The sequence below is a fragment of the Dromiciops gliroides genome, chromosome 3 (genome assembly GCF_019393635.1).
Source record: "Dromiciops gliroides isolate mDroGli1 chromosome 3, mDroGli1.pri, whole genome shotgun sequence".
Taxonomy (NCBI): domain Eukaryota; kingdom Metazoa; phylum Chordata; class Mammalia; order Microbiotheria; family Microbiotheriidae; genus Dromiciops; species Dromiciops gliroides.
The window spans coordinates 512,868,438-512,890,371 of NC_057863.1; the positions used below are offsets into that span (position 1 = coordinate 512,868,438).

At 40.4% G+C, this 21,934-nt stretch overlaps 1 protein-coding gene across 1 annotated transcript in view; it reads left to right on the forward strand.

The window, feature by feature from the left end:
- AMOTL1 (angiomotin like 1) overlaps positions 1-21,934 on the forward strand; it is a 167,850-nt gene that overhangs the window by 119,921 nt on the left and 25,995 nt on the right. Inside the window, exons 7-8 of the mRNA XM_043994938.1 lie at positions 16,206-16,351; positions 20,463-20,612. Coding sequence (XP_043850873.1) covers positions 16,206-16,351; positions 20,463-20,612 — 296 coding nt within the window. The remainder of the gene's footprint in view (positions 1-16,205; positions 16,352-20,462; positions 20,613-21,934) is intronic.

Consider the following 21,934-nt stretch of genomic DNA (forward strand, 5'->3'; position numbering starts at 1 on the left):
TCCATATATTTCTATGATGTCTAGTGTTTTTAGTAGGAATGGGTGCTGTATTTTGTCAAAGGTTTTTTCTGCATCTATTGAGATAATCATATGATTTCAATTAGTTTCATTATTGATGTAAGAAGGCTACATTCCAACAGCAGGAGTTAACATGTATAGAGTGTTCTGGTCTGAGAATTCACAGGGATGATAGGTGCACAGGGCAATTCATTGACACACCTCTTCATGAGGTATTGATAGTTTTGATTTGCTTGCAGTCCTCAGAGAAGGTAGAGGAAGTGGTTATACTTTCCTGGTAGTTGGGCAGAAAATGACCTCAGGGGAGATGAGGGAATTGAGGTTGCAGGGAATTCAGAATTAAGTGGCCAAGCTTTTGGCTTCTGGGCTGTGTCTGGTTTGGGTGATGGAACTGTAGTGGCATCAGAGAGAGGGAGAGGGAGAGAGTTAGCTCTGACTAGAAGAGAAAATTATGGTAGTGGTGGTCAGAGGGGATAGTCGAAATAGGGATGTGGATGGATAGAAGTAAAGGGAAAGAAATATTTCTTAAATGTTAGTTCTTGGGAAATAGTGTGGTACAGTGGAAAGAGTCAGAAGACCTGGGTTCAAATTATGCTACTTCAGGCAAACCATTCAACCTCCCTGGGCCTCAGTTTCATTATTTGTTAAAAAAAAAAAAAAGGATTTAGACTTTATGGCTCCTCACTCTACATATGTCATCTTATCCAGTTTCAATTAATAAAAATGTTGACAAAAATCAATTAATTGCTACTCTTTGGGTTTGGTCAGTCACCCAATCCAACTTTTTCTTGAGATGGTACAGAGGGAATTGGTTGCAAACTGGAATGCCAAATATAATTAGAAATTATGTGCTTGTTTGAAATTCAGGAATCAGAGGAAGATTATCCTATAAGACCATCTTTAAGGTACCTTCTTAAATGGCAAATGCATTTATTACAACCTTGCTTTTTTTTTTTTTTTTTTTTTGGTGAGGCAGTTGGGATTAAGTGACTTGCCCAGGGTCACACAGCTAGTAAGTGTCAAGTGTCTGAGGCCGGATTTGAACTCAGGTCCTCCTGAATCCAGGGCCAGTGCTTTATCCACTGCGCCACCTAGCTGCCCCCACAACCTTACCTTTTAATGGCAACTTTTATTGTTATACTTTCAGGGTCTGTGTCCGTGTTCTGGGCCCCCAATAAATCATCAAAACATAGGGGTAGAATGGGGGTGGAAGTAGATCACAGCATCATAAACCTAGAGTTTGATCCTAGAGGTTATCTAGTCCAGTCCCCTCATCTTACAGATGAGCATCTGGGATCCAGAGAGCTTAAACCACTTGCCCACATTCATACAGGTTAAACAGAAGCCAAATTTGAACCCAAGTCCTTTGACTTCCAGGAATTTTTTTCACTGCACCCAGCTGCCTCCTTTTTGAAATGAAAAGGGAAAGGGTTGTTGTTAGAGGTGGTTGAAAACTTCGTTGTCTGAAATCTGGGAAAGATACATAAAATGAAAAGGGAATGAGGTTTCCTTTATATGTATGATTCAACAACTTTTATCTCTTTTTCTGTGACTTGGGGTGCATATTCCTTTAGGCTCCCAATCAATGAGCCACTTAGGAAAAATGGATTATTAACAATTTAAAACAGGACTTGCTTGGTACTAGAATGGGGGTTTTCAGTATTGGGGATCTCACGGTATGAAACAGATTGATCAAATACAAGGGCTATGAAAAATGGCGGCTCTCACTGCCGTCTTTCATTTTATAATTACAGAGAATACTTGAAGCCTGGAGAAGTTTACTTAGTCAAAGTCACACAGTTATTTAGTGGTAGAGCCATGACTGGTTTTTAGGATTCCTGAGTTCAAGCCCAGGTTTCTTTCCACTTGTGCAATCAGTGTATAATATAATTTTTTATCATCCATGACTGTGTTAGTAGGAGTTATTCATCTAGTTAGTTAGCCATCACCTTATAAAACTGGTATGGGGCCCAAAGGGAGTGGGACCAACAATGCGTGTTTGGGTGGAGGGAGGTCAGGAGAGGTTGTGTAAAAAGTAGCTATAGCATAAGTAAGCCTTGTTTCACAGACCTGGCCGATGTGCTCTACCATAGTGGGGCCTGGTGGCTTAGGCATCCAAGAAGTAATTGGGGAAAATTTACCAGACTTATAGTTTGTCCTTGGGAAGGGATTGGGGAATGCTCAGTATAGTTGCTGGGCCTTTTATCTCTATACCATCAATTTACACATATCATTTAGCAGAATACATGATGATTGAAGAGTAATTTAATCAAAAATCTTAGGATGAATTATTTTAGTGTCTGTCCTTTAAATTAACACTCAGTGTATTTGAATTCTACTTCTATCTTAAGGCACCAGGGCTATTTTTAATGCAAGGGGCTTGTTGGTCATCTGACATATGCTTTTCAAATATTGGGTAGATTATTTTGAATAGCTCTCCCACTATAAATAGAGGTTTCTTTCTTCTTTTTTGCAGGACAGTGTGAATAAAGGTTTCTAAACATTCATTGAAATGGAAAAAAATCTCTATATATAATGTATACACACATGTGTATATATATGTACATACACATACATAATTTTCTCATACAAAGAACTAAAAATAAGCTGGAGAAAATTAATGGATTTGCTAAATGATTTGGAGTTAATGGTAAATTGTTTTGTAACTCTTAGAGGTTCCAAAAGTGTATTGAGAATACTGCTGGATGATGATGGAATCAGAGAAATTTGGTGAGGCTAGGGGTGGAGTGGGAAGATTTTAAATTTAAATCCAATAAATTTGAATGGTCTCAGACAATTAAAAATAAAGCTTTCTTCTGCTACTGATTCAGCCTGTATTTATTTAGAAAGACTATGGCTTGTTAGAATGGAAAGGAAAAAAGATGAAGGATCTGCTACAGAACTGCAGATGAAAGGAGCTATTCATGTTTAGGGTGGGGAGAGTAGAAATCTGTGTGTTACTGTGTTCTCAAAGTTCCCTCCTTAACTCTGTTAAGATTCTGATCCAGGGGGCAGCTAGGTGGCGCAGTGGATAGAGCACTGGCCCTGGAGTCAGGAGTACCTGAGTTCAAATCCGGCCTCAGACACATAACACTTACTAGCTGTGTGACCCTGGGCAAGTCACTTAAACCCAATTGCCTCACTAAAAAAAAAAAAAAAATTAAGATTCTGATCCAGCCCAGAATGGTGTGTCTCATTATCCAACAAGTCTGTTCCCCATATGTAAGATGCATTTAAACCTTTGCAATAGGCTTCTGGGAAGAGAAACTTTCCCTCCTTTTCTTATATTCAGTAGATTGATTTCATTCCCGATTTGTTCCCAGTACCTGTTTTAAAAATATTTGTTGGTTTTATTTTGATATTAAGAAAAGATGGTAAAGAAGGCAGCAAAAGAAAGTGGAAATAGCTTTAGAGTTTAAGGGACCTTGGCTCAAATCCTGCCTTTATAACTTACTGAGTGACTTTGGACAAGTCACTTAAATCTCTCTGGGCTTTAGCTTTTTTTAGTTTTTAAAAAAAATTTTTAATTCTCCCCCCCACCCTGCCCCAATATCTAAAATGAAAGTTTTGGATTATATGGCCTCTGATATTCCTAAAGGTGTGATCCACTATTTTTTCTCCCTACATTAGCAAAATATATACATTTAGCTTCACTTCCTGTGCTATCTCACTTGATGATCTCATCAGTTCCTATAGGTTCAATTATCTCTATGAATGATTCCCAGATCAATATATTGAGCTCTAGTCTTTCTCCTAAGTTCCAGTCCCAAATTTCTACAGACTGATGAATTTTTACCTATATCAGTGAAGTCACAGCAAGCACCCCCCCCAAAAAAAACCCTCTAAACACAAAAAGGAGATAAACACCAAATATACAAATCATAGTCAAAATGTAGTTTTTACTCTATTTTAGTGAGAATTCTGTGGCTTTACTTAGTTGCTTTTTGGTTAATATATTAGAACACATCTTGTTTGATCATTTCTCCTAATAATTGGTGAATCTATGGCTCATTGTTTAGGTTTTGATGGCTTAGAATAAGCATAAATAGTAACTGTTTTCTGTTCTGGCAGGAATCCTTGAGGATCTTTTACTGCCAGACTGATCATTTGTGATGGTAAATTAGTCCATCTTGTCTCAATTCTTACAACAACAAAACATCCAGAATTAGAAAGTTTATCAGCAATCATTATCTCCTGTCACTCAGAGAATCCATTTCCTGGACTTTTTGTATTCCAATAGCTTGCTTATTCTTTTCTGTATCAGTTAAGAATATGAGATGAAATGAAAGGGATTGGGTAATCTTAGACTCATAGAAAACTGAAAAGGTCCTTAGAAGTCATCTAGTCCTATTTATTTTACAGAAGCTTAAACTGAGACCCAGAGACACTAAGTGACTTGTCCAAGGTTCTGCACAAAGTGGCAGAATCAGGATTTGAATCCAGGTATTTGATGTCAATGTCAGAATTCAAACTGAGGTCCTGTGACTGCAGATTCAGTAATCTTTCCATTGGAAGCCTTACAATGAGGCTGGGACCCACATGTCCCCTTCTCTGTTAAAATTCTCAGTCCTACTTCATGTACTAATGAAAAGAAAAGAGAATAATTAATAACTTGACCAATACTCAGTCTTCATGGTTGATTTTCAACATATCTGAATCAGGTCTAAAACTCATGGAAAGAATTTTTCAGCAACCCCAGAGAACAGCCTAGATTTGGTAACCTATCTGCCTCTGTATTTGATGCGCCTTTTTCCAAGTGGTTCCTTGTGCACCTTTTAAAAACAGCCATTTCTACAAGATCTTTATTCCCTTTTTCATTGTCTAAACCTCTTTTCTTTTCTTTCTTAAGGAACTCATTTCAGAAACAGTTCACTACCTCATCCCTTTGAGGCCCTCACAGGATTATCTCCATGTTTGTTAATGGGCCTATTTAACCACCCACTCACAACCTTGTCTTGAGATGGCAGGAGAAACCATGGCAACCTATTTTGTAGGCTTGGTAATACTAAGGTTAAGGATCTTTTTGAGGAACTATAAGGATCCCTTACCCAGGAAAAACTGTCAAAATATTTAAAAAGCAAAACTGATTGGGCAACCTTGTATTGGTTTTCTGATTCTGGATTACTGGAGATGGACATTTAAGATTCCTTATGGTGCCTGCTTACCTAGCTGCATTGGGTCCTTTGCCCAATGAAGGCAGTTTTGCATTGAATGAGTCAAAGGATGATACTACTGCTCTGAATGGGATCCCAGAAGTCAATCAAATTCACCTCTCCTCATTTTGCACTTAAGAAAACTGAGTTCTGAGGAGGTTAAATGTCTTTTTGAAAGCTAAACAGGTGGTAATATTTGAACCAAAATCTCCTGACTCAAGAACCAGTGGACTTCTTTCTACTATACTAATAAATCTGTTTCCGTTGTATTTTGATGCTGAAAGATCCCTATGAGTTTTGTAAATCTTTTGAGTGATGATTATTTTTTTTTGGAAACTGAGGTCTTTGAGAGCAAGAACTATATTATATTTTCTTATTTACCCCAGTGCTTAGCACATAGAAGGTATTTTTTGTTGTTTATTAATTTTTCAGTCCTGTGTGACTTTCATGACCCCATTTGGCATTTTCTTGGTGAAAACACTGGATTGGTTTGCCATTTCCTTCTCCAGTTCATTTTACAGATGAGGAAACTGAGGCAACAGGGTTAAGTGACTTGCTCAAAATCACGCAGACAGTAGATGATTTGAATTCAGGAAGATAAGTCTTCCTGATTTGAGGTCTGGCGTTCTATCCACTGAGCCACCTAGCTGCTCCTGCTTAGCACACAGAAGACACTTAATATATGTTTATTGACTAATTTACTATTTGGGTCTCTTTGTCTACCAGTCTGTAAGTGCATCCAGTACCACTGCTGAGGCTTTGACCTGCTCTGTCTCCCACCTGGGATGGTTTGTTCCTCTTTAGACATCCTGGTGGCCTCCCTGTTCCCTAAGGGGCCCTCCATGCCAGTGCTTGACTTAATGTGAACACCCAATTGACTTTATCCCAACTGCAACTCAGAACTCCTGAGCTGAAGTGATTCACCAACCTCAGCCTCCCTGAGGAGCAGGGATTACAGATATGCGCCATTACACCAGGCTGAGTTTTGTAAATGTTAAGGTGAATTTAATGTCGCCTTCCTACTTTCTCATCTATTCACTTTCCCTTCTTTCCACTCTTTCCCTTCCTTCCTTCCCAAAATAAACAGGAACAATTTAATAGACCTGATTGTATAGCTAGCTCCTAGCTTCTTAAACTGTAGGTCGAGATCCCATATGGGGTTGCATAACTGAATGTGGGGGGTCGTGAAAAATTTGGCAACAGTAAAGGGTCATGTATACCCATGTTATATCCCTTTATACCTGTGGCTGGGAAAAAATTTCTTGGGCAAAAGTGGGTCACCAGTGGAAAAAGTTTAAGAAGCCCTGGTATAGCTGACCTCTTAGCTCCAATAAAATGTAGTTAACCCCTGGAATGCATCCTCTTCTGACATCTTTTTAACAGTTTAGGATAAAGCACATCAGGGAAATCCAAACCAAAACTTAGTAAATGAAGTTATACAGCAGGAAGAATCTGGGGAAAAATATTTTTAGTGGTAATTTGGACACCTACTCCTTATGAGTAGGCCTGTTTTAGACAGTGAATCTTAATGGCCTTAGATCTTTAGTTCCTTGGATTCTGTTACTCAGCAACAAACGAGTAATGTTTTTAAGTTCAATTTTATTTTTTCAATGAACAAAATTTTTTTTCCTCCCCCTCTTGCTTCCCTTCTCCCCACTGATGAAGAAGAAGAAGAAGAACAACAACAAAAAACACCAAAATCCAATAACAAATAGACATAGTCAAGCAAAACAAATTCTTTCATTGGCCACATCTAAATATGGATCTTATTCCACATGCTATACCATCCTCTGGCTCATCATTGCATTGATGAGAGTTCTTAAATCTTTCAAAGCTGTTTATTTGTTATATCGTTTTTATTATATAAATTGTTCTGATTCTGCTCACTTCATTCTTCATCAGTTCATACAAATCTTTCCAGGTTTCTCTAAAACTATTCCTTTCATCATTTCTTATGGTATAATAGTATTCTATTCCATATATATATATATATATATATATATATATATATATATACAAAAGTCTGTTATTCCATTCCTAATTGGTTCACATTCCTTTAATTGCTACCCCTTTGACACTACAAAAAGAGTTTTTCTAAATATTTTTATACATATGGATCCTTTACTGCTTTTATCTCTTTGGGGTTTAGGTCTATTAACTATTTGATTATTTATTAATTATTAGGTCTATTATTATTTGAACCATCCATGGTTCAAAAAGGTATGCACAATTTGGTGGATTTGGGGGTATATTTCCAAATGTTTTCTAGACCAGTTCCCAACTCCACCAAAAGTGCATCAATATGCCTATTTTCCCATAGTCCCTCCAACATTTATCATTTTCTTTCTTTGGGCAAGTTTGTCAAGTCTCTGGATGGAGGTGGAACTTCAGATTTGCTAGTTATAAATGATTTCAAACATTTTTATGTGGCTATTGATAACTTGGATTTCTTCTTTGGAAAACTGTCAGTTCATATCCTTTGACCATTTATCAACTGTAGAATGATTTTTGTTCTTATCAGTTTGAATCTGTTCCTTAGATATTTTAGTGTTCTTTTTTTTTTGTGTGTGAGGTGATTGGGGTTAAGTGACTTGCCCAGAGTCACACAGCTAGTAAGTGTCAAGTGTCTGAGGCCTGATTTGAACTCAGGTCCTCCTGACTCTCGGGCCAGTGAGTACTCTATCCACTGTACCACCTAGCTGCCCCCTCCTTACATATTTTAGAAATTAGACTTTTATCAGAGAAACTTGCTACAAAGATGTTTTGCCCATTTGCCCATTTCCCTTCTAATTTTAGTTTCAACTTTTTTGGGGGCAAAAATATCAATTCTGTGGAATTGAAAGTATCCATTTTATCTTCTGCAATGCTATCTGTTTCTTGCTTGGCCATGAATTCTTCCCCTATCCACATATCAAAGAGGCAATTTCTTCCTTGATCCTTATTTGTTTATAATATTACCCTTATGTCTAAGTCAGGTAACCAATTTGGACCTTATCTGGATATATGGTGTGAATACTGATCTATATCTACTTTCTGCCAGGCTGTTTTCCAGCAATATCATTTCTATTTTTTTTTTTTTTTTAGTGAGGCAATTGGGGTTAAGTGACTTGCCCAGGGTCACACAGCTAGTAAGTGTTATGTGTCTGAGGCCGGATTTGAACTCAGGTACTCCTGACTCCAGGGCCGGTGCTCTATCCACTGCACCACCTAGCTGCCCCTAATATCATTTCTTAATGAAACATTGAAGATTGTGGGAAATTTACCAGTTTTCTTGGATTACAGACCAACATCAGGCTTAAAGTATTACCAAGTGGGATCACACAATCATAAATCAAGTGAGACCAACCCACTAATTTTATAAATGAGGAAATTGAGGTAGATTTTTCAAATTTTAAAAATATACTATATTTTAACATTGAATTTTTTTATGTGGAGTTCCAAAAATTTGGGGTTCTCTCTTCCCCCACCTCTTCCTGACCTATTGAGAAAGCAAGCAATATGATATTAACTGTACATGTGAAATCATGTAAAATATTTTTCCATATTAGCCATGGTACAAAAAAGCAGGAGAAATAAAGTGAAAAAGTATGCTTTAATCTTCACTTAGAGTTTATCAGTTCTTTCTCTGGATGTAAATAGCATTTTTCATTGTGAGTCCTTTGGAATTGTCTTGGATTATTGTCTTGATCAGAGTAGCTGAGTCTATAATAGTTAATCATCATTACAATCTTCTCCTGATTCTGCTCACTTTGAATTAATTCATTGAAGTCTTTCAGGATTTTCCTGAAACCATCTCCCTTGTTATTTCTCACAGTACTATTGTATTGCATCATAGTCATATACCATAACTTATTCAGCCATTCCCCAATTGATGGGCATCCCTTAAGGGAGGTTAAATGACTTGTTTAAGGGGATATAGGTAGTAAATGTTAGAGGTTGACTCTAAACCCACTGACTACCATATTCTTTGTTCTGTACTTTGCATCTTCAGTGAATCCCAATTTCTCTACCCTATTTTGGGGGGAATGATAAAAGGAGCAAAACCATAAAGGGAAGGACAGTTAGAGCATAAGATCATAGATTCAGACCTGGAAGAAGCCATCTAATCCAATCTCTGCATTTTACAAATGAAGAAACAGATGCCCATAGAAAAGGGGTGACTTCCTCAGATCACACATAGCAGAGACAGAATGAATTACTGTCCATGTGACCTTGAACAGATCACTTCCCTTCCCTTCCTCGCTTTTTCTGTCCTTAAAATGAAGGGATTCTGAGGTCCCTGCCGGATCCTTTTCATCAATGATCTTAAGTAACTGAGTAGAAAGAAAAGAGGAATTGCAAAATCCAGATGCATGTTTCTCTTATATCCCCTTCCATTATACCTTCAGCTATCAGTACTGTCCTTCCGTTTTCTAAGCTTAGCTCAGTGATGCTAACCACTGGAGCCTTTGCTTTGGTAGTGGGTTCTGGATTGGTGGGGCAGGTGTTAGCAAGTATATCCCTACCATTAGTGACCTGCTGGTTCAGCTCTTCTGCCCCATTCCTGGACCTTGGAGTCTTCTCCAGTAAGGCTTTTTAGGGTTCCTTATAGCCTGATTGTAGTTTGAACACCATCAATATTCCTTTAGTCCCACAGCTTGTACCAATACAATTGACCAATTGGTCTGAAAGCCTTGGAAATTAGCATGTAAAATTATTTTGTTGAATTCTGCCCAGTCTTCCTACCGTCCTTCTTTTATCTGAAGACCGGAGTTTAAATCCTCCATTTGACACTGTGTAACCCTGGGCAAATCAATTAAATTTCAGTAAGTCTCAGCCTCAGTTTACTCACCTGCATAATGAGAGGGTTGGATTGGATGACCTCTAAAGAAGGACCCTCCCAAGTCTAAATCTATGGTTTTATGATCTATGCTAACTAGGCATCTCCAGCCAGAGACCTAACCCTGTGGAGTATATTACAGTGCTTTACAAGACAGTGTGTGAGTGACAAGAGTTGCTGCCTGCAAAGTCATGCTGGCATTTCAGATCTGGGCATTAATGGGGGCCGCAGGGGAACAGCAGTCTGGATCCATTTTCATCCTTGCTTAAAAAAATACTGAGCATTCCCTTAGAAAGACCCAGGGCCCTAGAGAAGCTGTCTATGATGGGTTGGCTCTCAGGTTGCATCAGAATGAGCATAGGGAATAAAGCCTATCTTGTTACTCACCGAGCATTCCAGGGACTTAGTCACCCTTTGATGAGGCTGGCAGCAACATCTGAAGATTCGGGTTCCTCTGACCCAGAGTGCTTTGGGAACAACTCATCAGAAACCACATCTTGTCAGGGCCCAAAGCTCTGATGAAAGGCTCAGTAATTAATGCCCACTTGAGAACAGCAGGGTTGCAACCTGGCCTCTTCTGACTCAACAGCTGTTAGCTTTGAAACTGGGGGAGGGGGGAGACCAAGACTGTGGGAGAGCCAGTCATGCCCTTGCAGGTGCCATGGCCAATGTCACCATGGCAAGACAGTCAGGACATCTTGAAGGAGTTGAAGGCTGCCTGGTCTGTATCCCTACCAGAAACGTGAATCAATCAACCAATCAAGTTATTAATTAAGCTGTTTTTATGTGCCAAGAACTGTGCTAGACTCTCAGGAAACAGGAATGAAGAAATACAAAGCATGAAGCAATCCCTACTCACAAGGAGCTTACAACCTAATAGAGGACACAAGTACATGTAAAAATAGATAAAATAGAGTGTATAATTAAAATAAAGACAAAGTAGTTTGGGAAGAAAGGCTCCAGCAGTTGGGAGATTAGATAGGGATACAGGAGATGATGATGTTACAACAATAGCATCTCTTTAACTTTTTGGTCTCTGGATCCCCTTACATTCTTTTGGGGGGGGGGAATGGGGGTTAAGTGACTTGCCCAGGATCACACAGCCAGTAAGTGTCAAGTGTCTGAGGCCGGATTTGAACTCAGGTCCTCCTGACTCCAGGGCCAGTGCTCTATTCACTGCACCATCTAGCTGTCCCCCTAATCATTTTTAAGAGCGTAAGGGGAGGGGCAGCTAGATGGCGCAGTGAATAGAGCACTGGCCCTGGAGTCAGGAGGACCTGAGTTCAAATCCGGCCTCAGACACTTGACACTTACTGGCTGTGTGATCCTGGGCAAGTCACTTAACCCCAATTGCCTCACAAAAACAAACAAAAAAAATGATTAGGGTTCTCCCCAAAGAGTTTGTTTATATGGATTATATCTATTGTAATTTACCATATTAGAAATGTAAAACTCCCTAGGATTGCTATAAAAATAGTTTTGACCCTTTTCTTTCTCAAAGGCACATGGAACACCATGAATATTCCTTTAGTCCCAGAGCTTGTACCAATACAATTGACCAGTTGGTCTGACAGCCTTGGAAATTAGCATGTAAAATTTTTTTGTTGAATTCTGTCCAGTCTTCCTACTGTCCTTCTTTTATCTGAAGACCCGAGTTTAAATCCTGCATTTGACACTGTGTAACCCTGGGCAAATCAATTAAATTTCAGTAAGTCTCAGCCTCAGTTTACTCACCCCCAAAGGCTCCCACGTTGAAGAAATGTCCTCTTTGCCATAATCAGGGAGATGATCATTCAGTCACCACCTGAAGACCTCCAGTGAAGGGAAACTCACTATCTAAAGGCACACTATTCCATTTTTGGACAGCTCAAAACTTCCTTGCCCAGTCCCTTTTTGGAATTTCTTTGAAACCAACAAGTTCAAAACCAATCCCTATCCTACATTTTAGAATTGTGAATACCTTAAGATAGCTGGCATGACATCCTCCTCCTCTTCTCTAGGCTGGAGTATATGCTAACTATAATCACATGAAGAAAAGCAAATTAAAAAGGACAGATAGAAAACTCTAATGGGAATTTAGAGGGGATATCTGAAATAGTGTTAGAATACTTTATGCATTGCACTTAATTAAATTAGAGAACAAGATTAGTTTTGTATTGATGCTTGGTATTGAGGTTTAAATACAGCATTGAAAAAATAGCACATTAGGGGAATTAAAAAAAAGTCTCTGAGAAATAAAATTGGATTTGTAGTAAATGAGGCCTAAGTTCCAATTCTAACTCACATACTTACTAGCTCTTGGGATCCTGGGAAATTACTTTACCTCAGTGAGTCCCAGTATTCTCATCTATAAAATGGGGATAATAATAGCATTTATTATCTCAGAGTTATTTTGAGGACCAATTGAGATAATATATAGAAAGTGTTTTTGCAAAACCCCAAAGCACCATGTAAATGTGAGCTGCTATTATTATCATTAACTCATTAGAATCATTATCTAGAACCACCTATGAATGGGACATCATGATCATAATCGTAACAGTCACCTAAGAGAAGGGAAGCCTTTACTATAGTCCCTCCTTTTGAGTTTCAGTTGTGATTTTGCCATTTCAAGTACAGGCCTCACCCATTTCCGTGGCCCCAACTTGCCAGGCTGGGCACTGTCCTCCATTTGGTTGAAGAAAGAACTTTCTGCTCAGCTGGGCACGAAGCTAGCTAGGCTGAAATGCCAAAGACTCATTGACAGGAATGCTCGCACGGTGAGGTCTGGATGCACTCCAGAGACTTGACAAGGCCACTTGGCACCTGGCCAGAGGAGATGCTGTCCAGGCCCATGGGGCTATTCCTTGGACTTTTCCAAAGGGGAAAAAAGAGGGACGGAGAGGTTTGATTCGGTGACACAGAGACTGGTACCAAAACCTGTGGGTTCACTACAACTGACCTTTCTTTGTGATGCCCTGTGTATACATTGGCTCAAGAGGCTTTGGGCTTTGGGAACACAGAAATATCAGGTAAATTGCCACTGAAAGGAAAGAAGAAAAAAGCAAACACTTCTCTAGCTAGAGTTTGATAGGTTCCTAGCAGGTGCACTATTACAAGGCAAGATCTGGGTATCTTAGATTTTGTTTGTAAGGGTTACCATTATCATTAGGAAGTATGGCTGCTATACATATCTGTCTGTTATTTCAGTAGGATCTACAGTAATAATCATAGATAATAGTAGCTGACATTAAATTAGTGTGATGGGGTTGGCAAAGAGCTTTACATATATTATCCCATATGGACCTGACAATATTCCATGGAGTAATCATTATAGGCATTATTATCCTCATTTTACAGATAAGGAAACTGAGGGTTAGAGAGGTGAAGTGACTTTCTCATGGTCATACAGCCTAGGAGCAGTAGGGCTCAAACCCAAGAGGTCTTCTAATCTCCAGATTTAATACTCTATCCTCCATGATACACTGCCATCTTTAATTTCATCAATGTAGGTACTCCTTCTGCCACCTCGGACCACAATTCTACCCTAACTTAGTAGACAGTCTTCCAGATTTCATATGGCTAAAAATAATCTATCAGCCTTTGGCCAACCTAGTGATTAGTTTCTGTGACTTGGCCTATTCTCTGAGGTGCAAAGTAGAAAATCACTGGGACTCCATCTGCCAGAGTTTATACTGCACTGGCAAACTCTTTAAGAACCCAGCATTGCCTCCATATCACAATTTGAGGCCCTAGACTAAGGCTTTAGCTGACTTCAAGCTAACATCAAATCCAAGAGTTGTTCTCTTGGGATTTCACCCTGAAAGTATTATCTGTTTCTTATGGCCTTTTTATTTATTTATTTTAATCAATATATTCTGTTTCCTTAAAGAGATTATAAGCTCTTCCAAAGCTAAGTTGTGTGGAAGAGCTTTTGTATCCCCAACTCCTAACACAGTGCAATACACAAAGGACCTGTGATTTTATTAGGGCTGAAAGTCCCTCCATTGGAGTCAGATTGCCTGCCATCAATAGTCCATATAGTCTTGGAGAGCCAACCAAGTGTCAGAAGTTAAATGACTTGCCTGTGGTCACATAGCCAGTAAGCGAGAGGAGTGGGATTCGAGTGACACCAAGTCCAGTAATCCATTGGTTATTCCCGGCTACCACATGCACAGAATGGGAAGAAAGCATTTAACTCCAGCTACTTGATAGCATTGGTTAAATAAACAAATGCCCCAGGTAGAGTTCTCTATCTAAAGCAGAGAAAATGAACATAAAGAGGGAATTAAGATACAAATACAACTTTTGTCAATGTAAAATGAGTTACATGAGCAGAGCAAACATTTACAGTGTGGTCCATGCTGTTCTAAATCCCTTATGCCTTTTGGTACAAGGGCATGCAGGTGAATTGCCAGACTGTCATTATCCCAGAAAAAAGGGTTGATTCAGAATATATTGCAAAGGTGCAATCAACCAAACATGCTGGCTCCTCAGATGCAGGAGAAGAGTCAAAAATGATTGGGAAATTGATGGTGCTGTCACTGGAAAGAGGGCAAGTCACTTAACATTTCAGAGCCTGAACTTCCTTATCTACAAAATATGGATAATCATGCCTTCCCCCACATCCCTGACAGGGCTGTTGTGAGGAAAGCACTTTGCAAACATTATCATGGTGTATAAATTTGAGCAAGATGTTATGACCTTAAACAAGGCACTTAAACTCCCATATGTACATGGGAATAATAATAATGCCTGACCCACTTTCTTCTTAGGGTTATTATGATAGAGGAAGATAGTGGATGTAAAAGTACTTTGAAAAGTTAAATGTTTTTGTGTATGTAAAAATATACATTTACACACATATACATACAAATAAGTAGATATATGTGTGCATATACTGTAATATATATGGTGAAGTCCACATATTTTAGTCTAGACCTATGATTTTTATTAGTGTAGCCAATTTCTGAGATGGAAACTCCTACCCAAAGGCATTTTCAAAATGAATCACACCCTTGTGGACAAGAGGCTTGATTAGCAGTAGTGCCCTTTGCCATAGATCAGCAGCTCTGCAGTTTATAGTCTTTGAAAGTGGCCTGTGGGGCAGCTAGGTGGCACAGTGGATAAAGCACCGGCCCTGTATTCCGGAGGACCTGAGTTCAAATTTGGCCTCAGACACTTGACACTTACTAGCTGTGTGACCCTGGGCAAGTCAACCCCAATTGCCTCACCCTCCCCTGCCAAAAAAAGGGAAGTGGCCTGTGGCATAGTAAATGCCTTGCCCATAGTCACAGATCTAGTGTGTGCTGGAGGCAGATTTTGAACCCTGAGCTTTCTGACTTCAGGGTCATTCCTTTGTCTACCACACCACACTGCTTTGGTTGTTCACCATATCTGGGTTGAACCACTTCTTACCTTTGCCGTTTATAATTCATAATTTTCATCAAAGCTCAACTTAGGCGTTATCTTCCAAGTAAGACCTTTCCTGACTCCCCCTTAAATTATTTTGTATTTATGTATTTCTTTGATGCATGCTTATTTATATTCACGTCTCCTTTAATAGAATATAAGCTCCTTGAAGAAAGGGCCTGTTTCATTTTTGTCTTTGAACCCCCAGTGCCTAGTACCATACCAGGCATATGGTGGGTGCCTAATGAATGCTTATAAATTGATTTACTAAAAAAACCAAAACCTTATGCTTGTACAATGTCAATAGCTCTTTGCAAATTCTTCATCTCTGAAACCCATAAAATCATAACCTGTGATTAATCTTGCATCAGTGGTGGTTTTACAATGATAATAACAACTATAATATTAGCTAGCATTTATATAGTGCTCTATAGTTTGCAAAGTGTTGTACATGTGTTAACTCATTTGATCCCCAAAACAGCCCTGTAAGGCAGGAGCCATTATTATCCCTACTTTACATGGCCATGGAGAGGTTAAGTGAATTGCTAGGAGTCACACAACTAGTAAGTGCCTGAGACTAGATTTGAATTTAGGTCTTTCTGACTCCAAGTCCTTCGTTCTCTTCAGGATGTATCACCTAGTTGTGTTTCTCCTTTCCACAAATACAACCCCTATTAACAAAGAAGAAGGGTGATAGGTAATTTGACCCTCTGCTGCTTCACTTCTTTTTAAAAAAAATACCTAGATGAAGATAAGATTGTCAGGGGGGCCCAAGTGAGTGCTTGGTTATAATAGAGACAATCTTGTTCTTGTCTCCATTCCAGACAAAGAGTACTTGAAGGAAAAGGAGAAGTTGGAGATGGAGTTAGCAGCAGCACGTTCTGCTAATGAGGATCAGAGAAGGCATATGGAGATCCTGGACCAGGCTCTGAACAACGCCCAAGGCAAGGTCGTCAAACTGGAAGAAGAGGTGAGACCTTCCATGATTCCTGTAGGGGAGAGGCTGAGCCAAGAGAACCTCCAGCTTGGCTCTCTTCATCTGGCCTGTTCAGCTCCAGTCCTTAATTGGTGCCAATTTTGGAGTTGTTGTGGGGAGGGGGGTGGTGGTAAATGGGGAAACGTCCCAAATAAAAATAATACAAATTGAATTTATGTAGCCCCGAGCCAGACAAACTGTAAAAGGCAGCTGTGATTGCAGGCATTAATGAGCCTAAAACCTTTAACATGAGAACCAAGGAATTGTTGAGTGTCCAGCTGGAAATGAGTGTGGAGCCAGGAAGTTATCAGGACTTGCAAAGAGAAAACAGCCTTGGAATAAATTTGGAAAATATGCAATTGCTGTGTGTTTTGGACCTCAGTCTCATTCGAATTACACAGAATAAGGCAAATTTCTTAAGATGAAAAAAGGTGGTGTGGAGGGGAGCGCTGGGGAGAGGGAGAGAATCGGATGAAGGAGTACAGTGAGCAGCAAAACTCTGTCCAACTCTGGGGATTTGGCCCAGCCATCCCTAGCACGATGGTCCAGGAAATTCTGACCCTTCTCAAGCATCATGTTCTTGACATTTTCTAAAGGAACCAAACCTTTCTAGGTTTAAAACAATTTTAAAAAAAATTAATACTGTTCCTTTAAGCCTAGCTGGGCAGGGTTGGAATGATTTCTTTCTGAGGCCCTAGCCAGGGAGTCAGAGGGGAGAAAGGAGAGATAGAAAGAGGAGGTAGGAAGATGAAGGCCTGGACTATCAATGACATTTGACACCTGAGGCTCTTGCAGCTCTGCACCCAGAGATTTTCTCATAATGAATGGCACCCTTGTGGACAACGAGCATATCCCATAGAAGCATCAGCTCGGAGTCTTGAGTGGCAAAGATGCTCTTATAGAAAATACCTCCTTGCTGGGGAGCAAGAATGGAGGATGGGACTGTAAGAGCACCCAATATGGAGTCAGAGGAGCTAGCATTTAGCAGAGAGGGTAGCAGACAGTAGGCATTTAATCAATCAGTTTATCAGCAAACATTTATTAAGTATCTATTATTATTATTATTATTATTATTATTAAGTATCTGTGTGCTAGGAACTGCATATAGAAAGGCCAAAAAGAAGGAAACAGCAACAAAAATGCTTGTTGATGATTTGACTGGTTGACCTGGATTCAAATGATGACTTTGTCACTTACTCCCTGTGTGACTTTGGGCAGGTCACATCCATTCCCTGGTCCACAGTTTCTTCATCTATAAAATCAGGGTGTTAGACTAGATGACTTCTCAGGCTCCTCCCTGCCCCAAACCTGTGCCGTGAGGAAACAGGGGCAAAAAGCAATTACTGAAATCACTGGCGTCTTTCTGGTGGGATGTGAAAAAGACAGGCTGCTACAGACTGGGCTGGGGTGGCGGAATGGGGAGAGGAGGTGATGCTCATGTGAACTTCTTTGTATAAGAGGTTGTACCTTTTGCTGGTGATCCAAGCACCTGGAAGGGCCACCTAGAAATTGTGTGTCCTTCTAGCTCCAAATCTGATGCCCAAATCATATGTGGTCTTGAGAACATCTTGGTTCAGAACTTCTATTTAAGGTGGCTGTGAGCCTCTTGCATCCAAGTACTACATAAAAAATCATGACCACGATCAGGGTGTAGAGAAACCACTTGTTCTAATGGAATGAGCATTGGTCTTATAGCCACAAGTACAGAGCCGAAGGGCTGGCTTGTCATTTATTAGCTGTGTGACCCTTGGGAAACCCACTTATCGCTGTTGATGTTCAGTTTCTTTGTCTATAAAATGGAGATGATACTGGGACTGCCTATCTCAAGAGCTGGGAACAGTACTTTGTAAACTACAATGCACCATGAAAGTGTGTTATTGTTGGGTTCAGAAAATTTAGAACTGGAATAGACTTTGGAGACCATAAAATAATAAATTTAGAGCAAGACGGGACTGTGCAGCTCATCTTTATAGATAACCTTCTTCTTTTACATATGAAGAAACCAAGTTGCCCATCCAGGATTCAAATATTGGGGTCTTTGACTCCAGTGCTCCTTTTTGTACTGCCATAGCTGCCTCTTCTATGGTGCTTTTGACATCTAAACCATCCGTGGTGCCAAGTATACCTTCTCAGGAGTTTCTCTAATCAGTCATAGAGTAACCACAATCTGGTTCCCAGTTTAATCCTGTTGTTTTCCTTAGCCCAATAGTTCCTCATTCCCAGGACCTAAACTCACAGCTCTCAGTAACCCAGAAGCACGGGAGGAGAAGTATAGGGTGAAAACTGACCCGCGAAGCAGGCTTGGAGCTCCTTCAAGCTCTCATCCCCGTGCTTCTCTGAAAGGTCAGGAATGTCCCTCACCACTCTAGCAGCGCTCAGTAGGGGAGGTGATGCCTAGTGGGGCCAGAATCTTTGCTGAGGCCAGGATCTCTCTCAGGATTCAACTGGTGGTTTGCAGAATCCTCACATAGCAGGGAGCCTATAAATCACTTGCATGTACAAACATGAGGGGCTCAGAACAGCTTGAATTTATACTCTGAATCAGCCCCAGGCATCTCCATGGCCAGGTGCCGAATGACAGGAAAGAGCATCTGGTTTCTCAGGGCTGGTTTTGTGTAGCCATCTCAGCCTGATTTTGAGTATCAGCTAATTCCCAGGATGTATGTGCCCGAGATTTATGGTCATTAACTAATCTGTGGCATGGGAGGAAGTATGCTCTGGTGATTATAGGAGGGCAAGTGGGAGTCTAGAGTTCTCGTCATATTCCAAGCATCATCGTTCCTGATGAGATCTTCTGATAAGTTTGCCTTAACTTGACACCTTCTGGGCCTCGTCTCCTTACTTGTCAGTTTTGTTTATTTCTTGAATATGAAGCTTCCCCAACTTCCTTCTCGTGGAGTTAGCAGTTCATTGTCTTTAAAGTGCTTTAGAACCTCTCGATAGCCTTTGGTAAAAGGTGCTCTCCAATAATTAGACATTTTCTGGAAGCACTGTCAATATTAAGGGCTCAATTAGGCCTTGGGCTAACGGCTGCACAAATTTAGGTAAAAGGATATATTCCCTGCCCTTCAGGGTCTTGAAATCTGAACACTAAGTACTATAATCCTTTTGAGCTGCAGAGAAATGGATAGAGGAAAGATTCAAGTCCTACCATCGCAGATATATCAGCTATGTCCATGGCCAAGCCACTTAACTTCTCAGTTCTCCAGGAAGCTCTAAGATTATAAATTACAGATGAATTGCTGCAATCTGCATTGCTGGAAAGACTTTCCACATTAGGAGTCTCCCCCCCACCCCGCCCTGAAATCTTAGGTCTTGACCAAATAAAAGCAATAATGAAAAAAATAAAACAAGAATAATGCTTCTAAGCATGGTAGTGACCATTGTTTGATGCTTATTCCCCTTCAGTCTGCTTGTGTTCCACCTATATCTCTTATATCTCTACATATTGAAATATCTCCTTAGAAGAGTAGTCTTGGGCAGCTAGGTGGTGCAGTAGATAGAGCACCGGCCCTGGATTCAGAAGGACCTGAGTTCAAATCCGGCCTCAGACACTTGACACTTACTAGCTATGTGACCCTGGGCAAGTCACTTAACCCTCACTGCCCCCCCCCCCAAAAAAAAACAAAAACAGAAGAGTAGTCTTGGGGGCAGCTAGATGGCATAGTGGATAGAGTACCGGCCCTGGAGTCAGGAGGACCTGAGTTCAAATCTGGCCTCAGACACTTGACACTTACTAGCTGTGTGACCCTGGGCAAGTCACTTAACCCCAATTGCCTCACACACACACAAAAATAAATAAATAAAAAAGAAGGGTGGTCTTTTATTTTTCTCTTTCCCAGTTGAAAGGTATTTCACCTTCCTTAGATATCTTTCCTTTGTTCATCCAATTCTACCTTCATTATGCTCACTTGTCTGTATGTTCTATCCCCCATTAGATTGTAATCCAGCCTCCTTGAGGCTAGGATTGTGTTTTTTTCCCTTTGTATACTCAGCATTTAGTATAGTGTCAGGCATACAGTACACTGTAGGTGCTTAATAAATGTTATAAACGTCTATTGAATTAAACCCCTTCCCCTCTCATTTTCTTTTCTCTTCACCTCAGTTACGGAAGAAACAAGCTTATGTGGAGAAGGTGGAGAAGTTGCAACAGGCCTTGACCCAACTGCAGGCTGCATGTGAGAAGAGAGAGCAGATGGAACGGAGGCTGAGGACCCGGCTGGAGAGAGAACTGGAAGCCCTGAGGATGCAGCAGGTAAGAGGTCAACAATAGGGTCTCTAGCATCCTCGGCTCCTATTTCACATGGGCTGGTGTATGGGAGCGTTTATCTATCCTAGATATCATAGATCAAGAGCTGAAAGGGACCTCAGGGGCCTTCTGGTTGATCCTTTCATTTTAGAGATGAAGAAACTGAGGCCTGTGGAAGTCTAGTGGAGAATGAGGAGAGTGAAGTGGCTAAGTGGATAGAGTGCTGGCCTTGGAGTCAGAAAGACCTAAATTCAAATCTGACCCCAGACACCTTCTAGCTGTGTAACCTTGGGCAAGTTAGTAAACCTTTGTTTGCCTCAGTTACCTCAACTGTAGAATGGGCGTATTAATAGCACTTACCTCCCAAGGTTGTTGTGAGGTTTTGCTATGAGTAAGTCTGTTAAAAAATGACCCCCAACTCAGCCTCCATCGCATATCCCACTTGTTGGGTAGGTGACCATGATGTACAGAGAATTAAGGGTAAGCAGAGAACACAAAAGCCTGAGTTCTTCCTCTGGAGAACTATGCTCTCACTGGTTTCTGTCCAAAGTGCCTGTAAACACTTGAAGATATAAATGGCAACCAGCCTGGCTTTCTGATTAGAGCGGTGTGTAATTTACTCTGGTTGTGGGTATTTTCCAGAAAGTGGGGGTGTTAGAGCATATCCTCAAAAAATCAAAATCCCCCATTATTTTTTCATAGACCTTGTCCCACTAGAACAGGGTCTGTCTTTTCTCTTTACAATACGTCCCATAGCATCTGTAGCACTTAATTAGATCCTCTCAAGTATTGTTCTCTGCTTTTTCCTTAGAGACGTCATATTCTCATCTCCTCTCGGTCCAACCAGATTGTAAGTTACTGGAGGGAACGGTGCTAGAGGCACAAGTAGGCATTTTATGTACACTTGGTGGCAAAATTCCAAGAATACATCTCTGTCCCCTAAGCAACTGGAATTGGACTTTACCTTCTACACAAAGCCCTTATGAGGCTCAACTGAGATAATATACTTGAAGAACTTTGCAAATTGTAAAGCTCTATAGAAATATCGATTATTACTTTGTTTGATAGTCATTGTGGCGCAGTGTATATAGAGGGGCACTCTTGGAAGTTAGTAAGACCTGGGTTTAAGTTGTTCCTTAGACACAGAAGCCACTTGACCTTTGGCAAGTAACTTAACCTCTAACCTCTCAGTGCCCCAGGGAGTTCTTAAGATGATAAAATATAGACAAGTTGCTTATCTGCATCACTGAAGGGAGTTTGCTCACTGGGTGTTCTCTACCCTGACAAAATCACAGGTCTGGACTCCTCGCCCCCAAAACAATTACAGT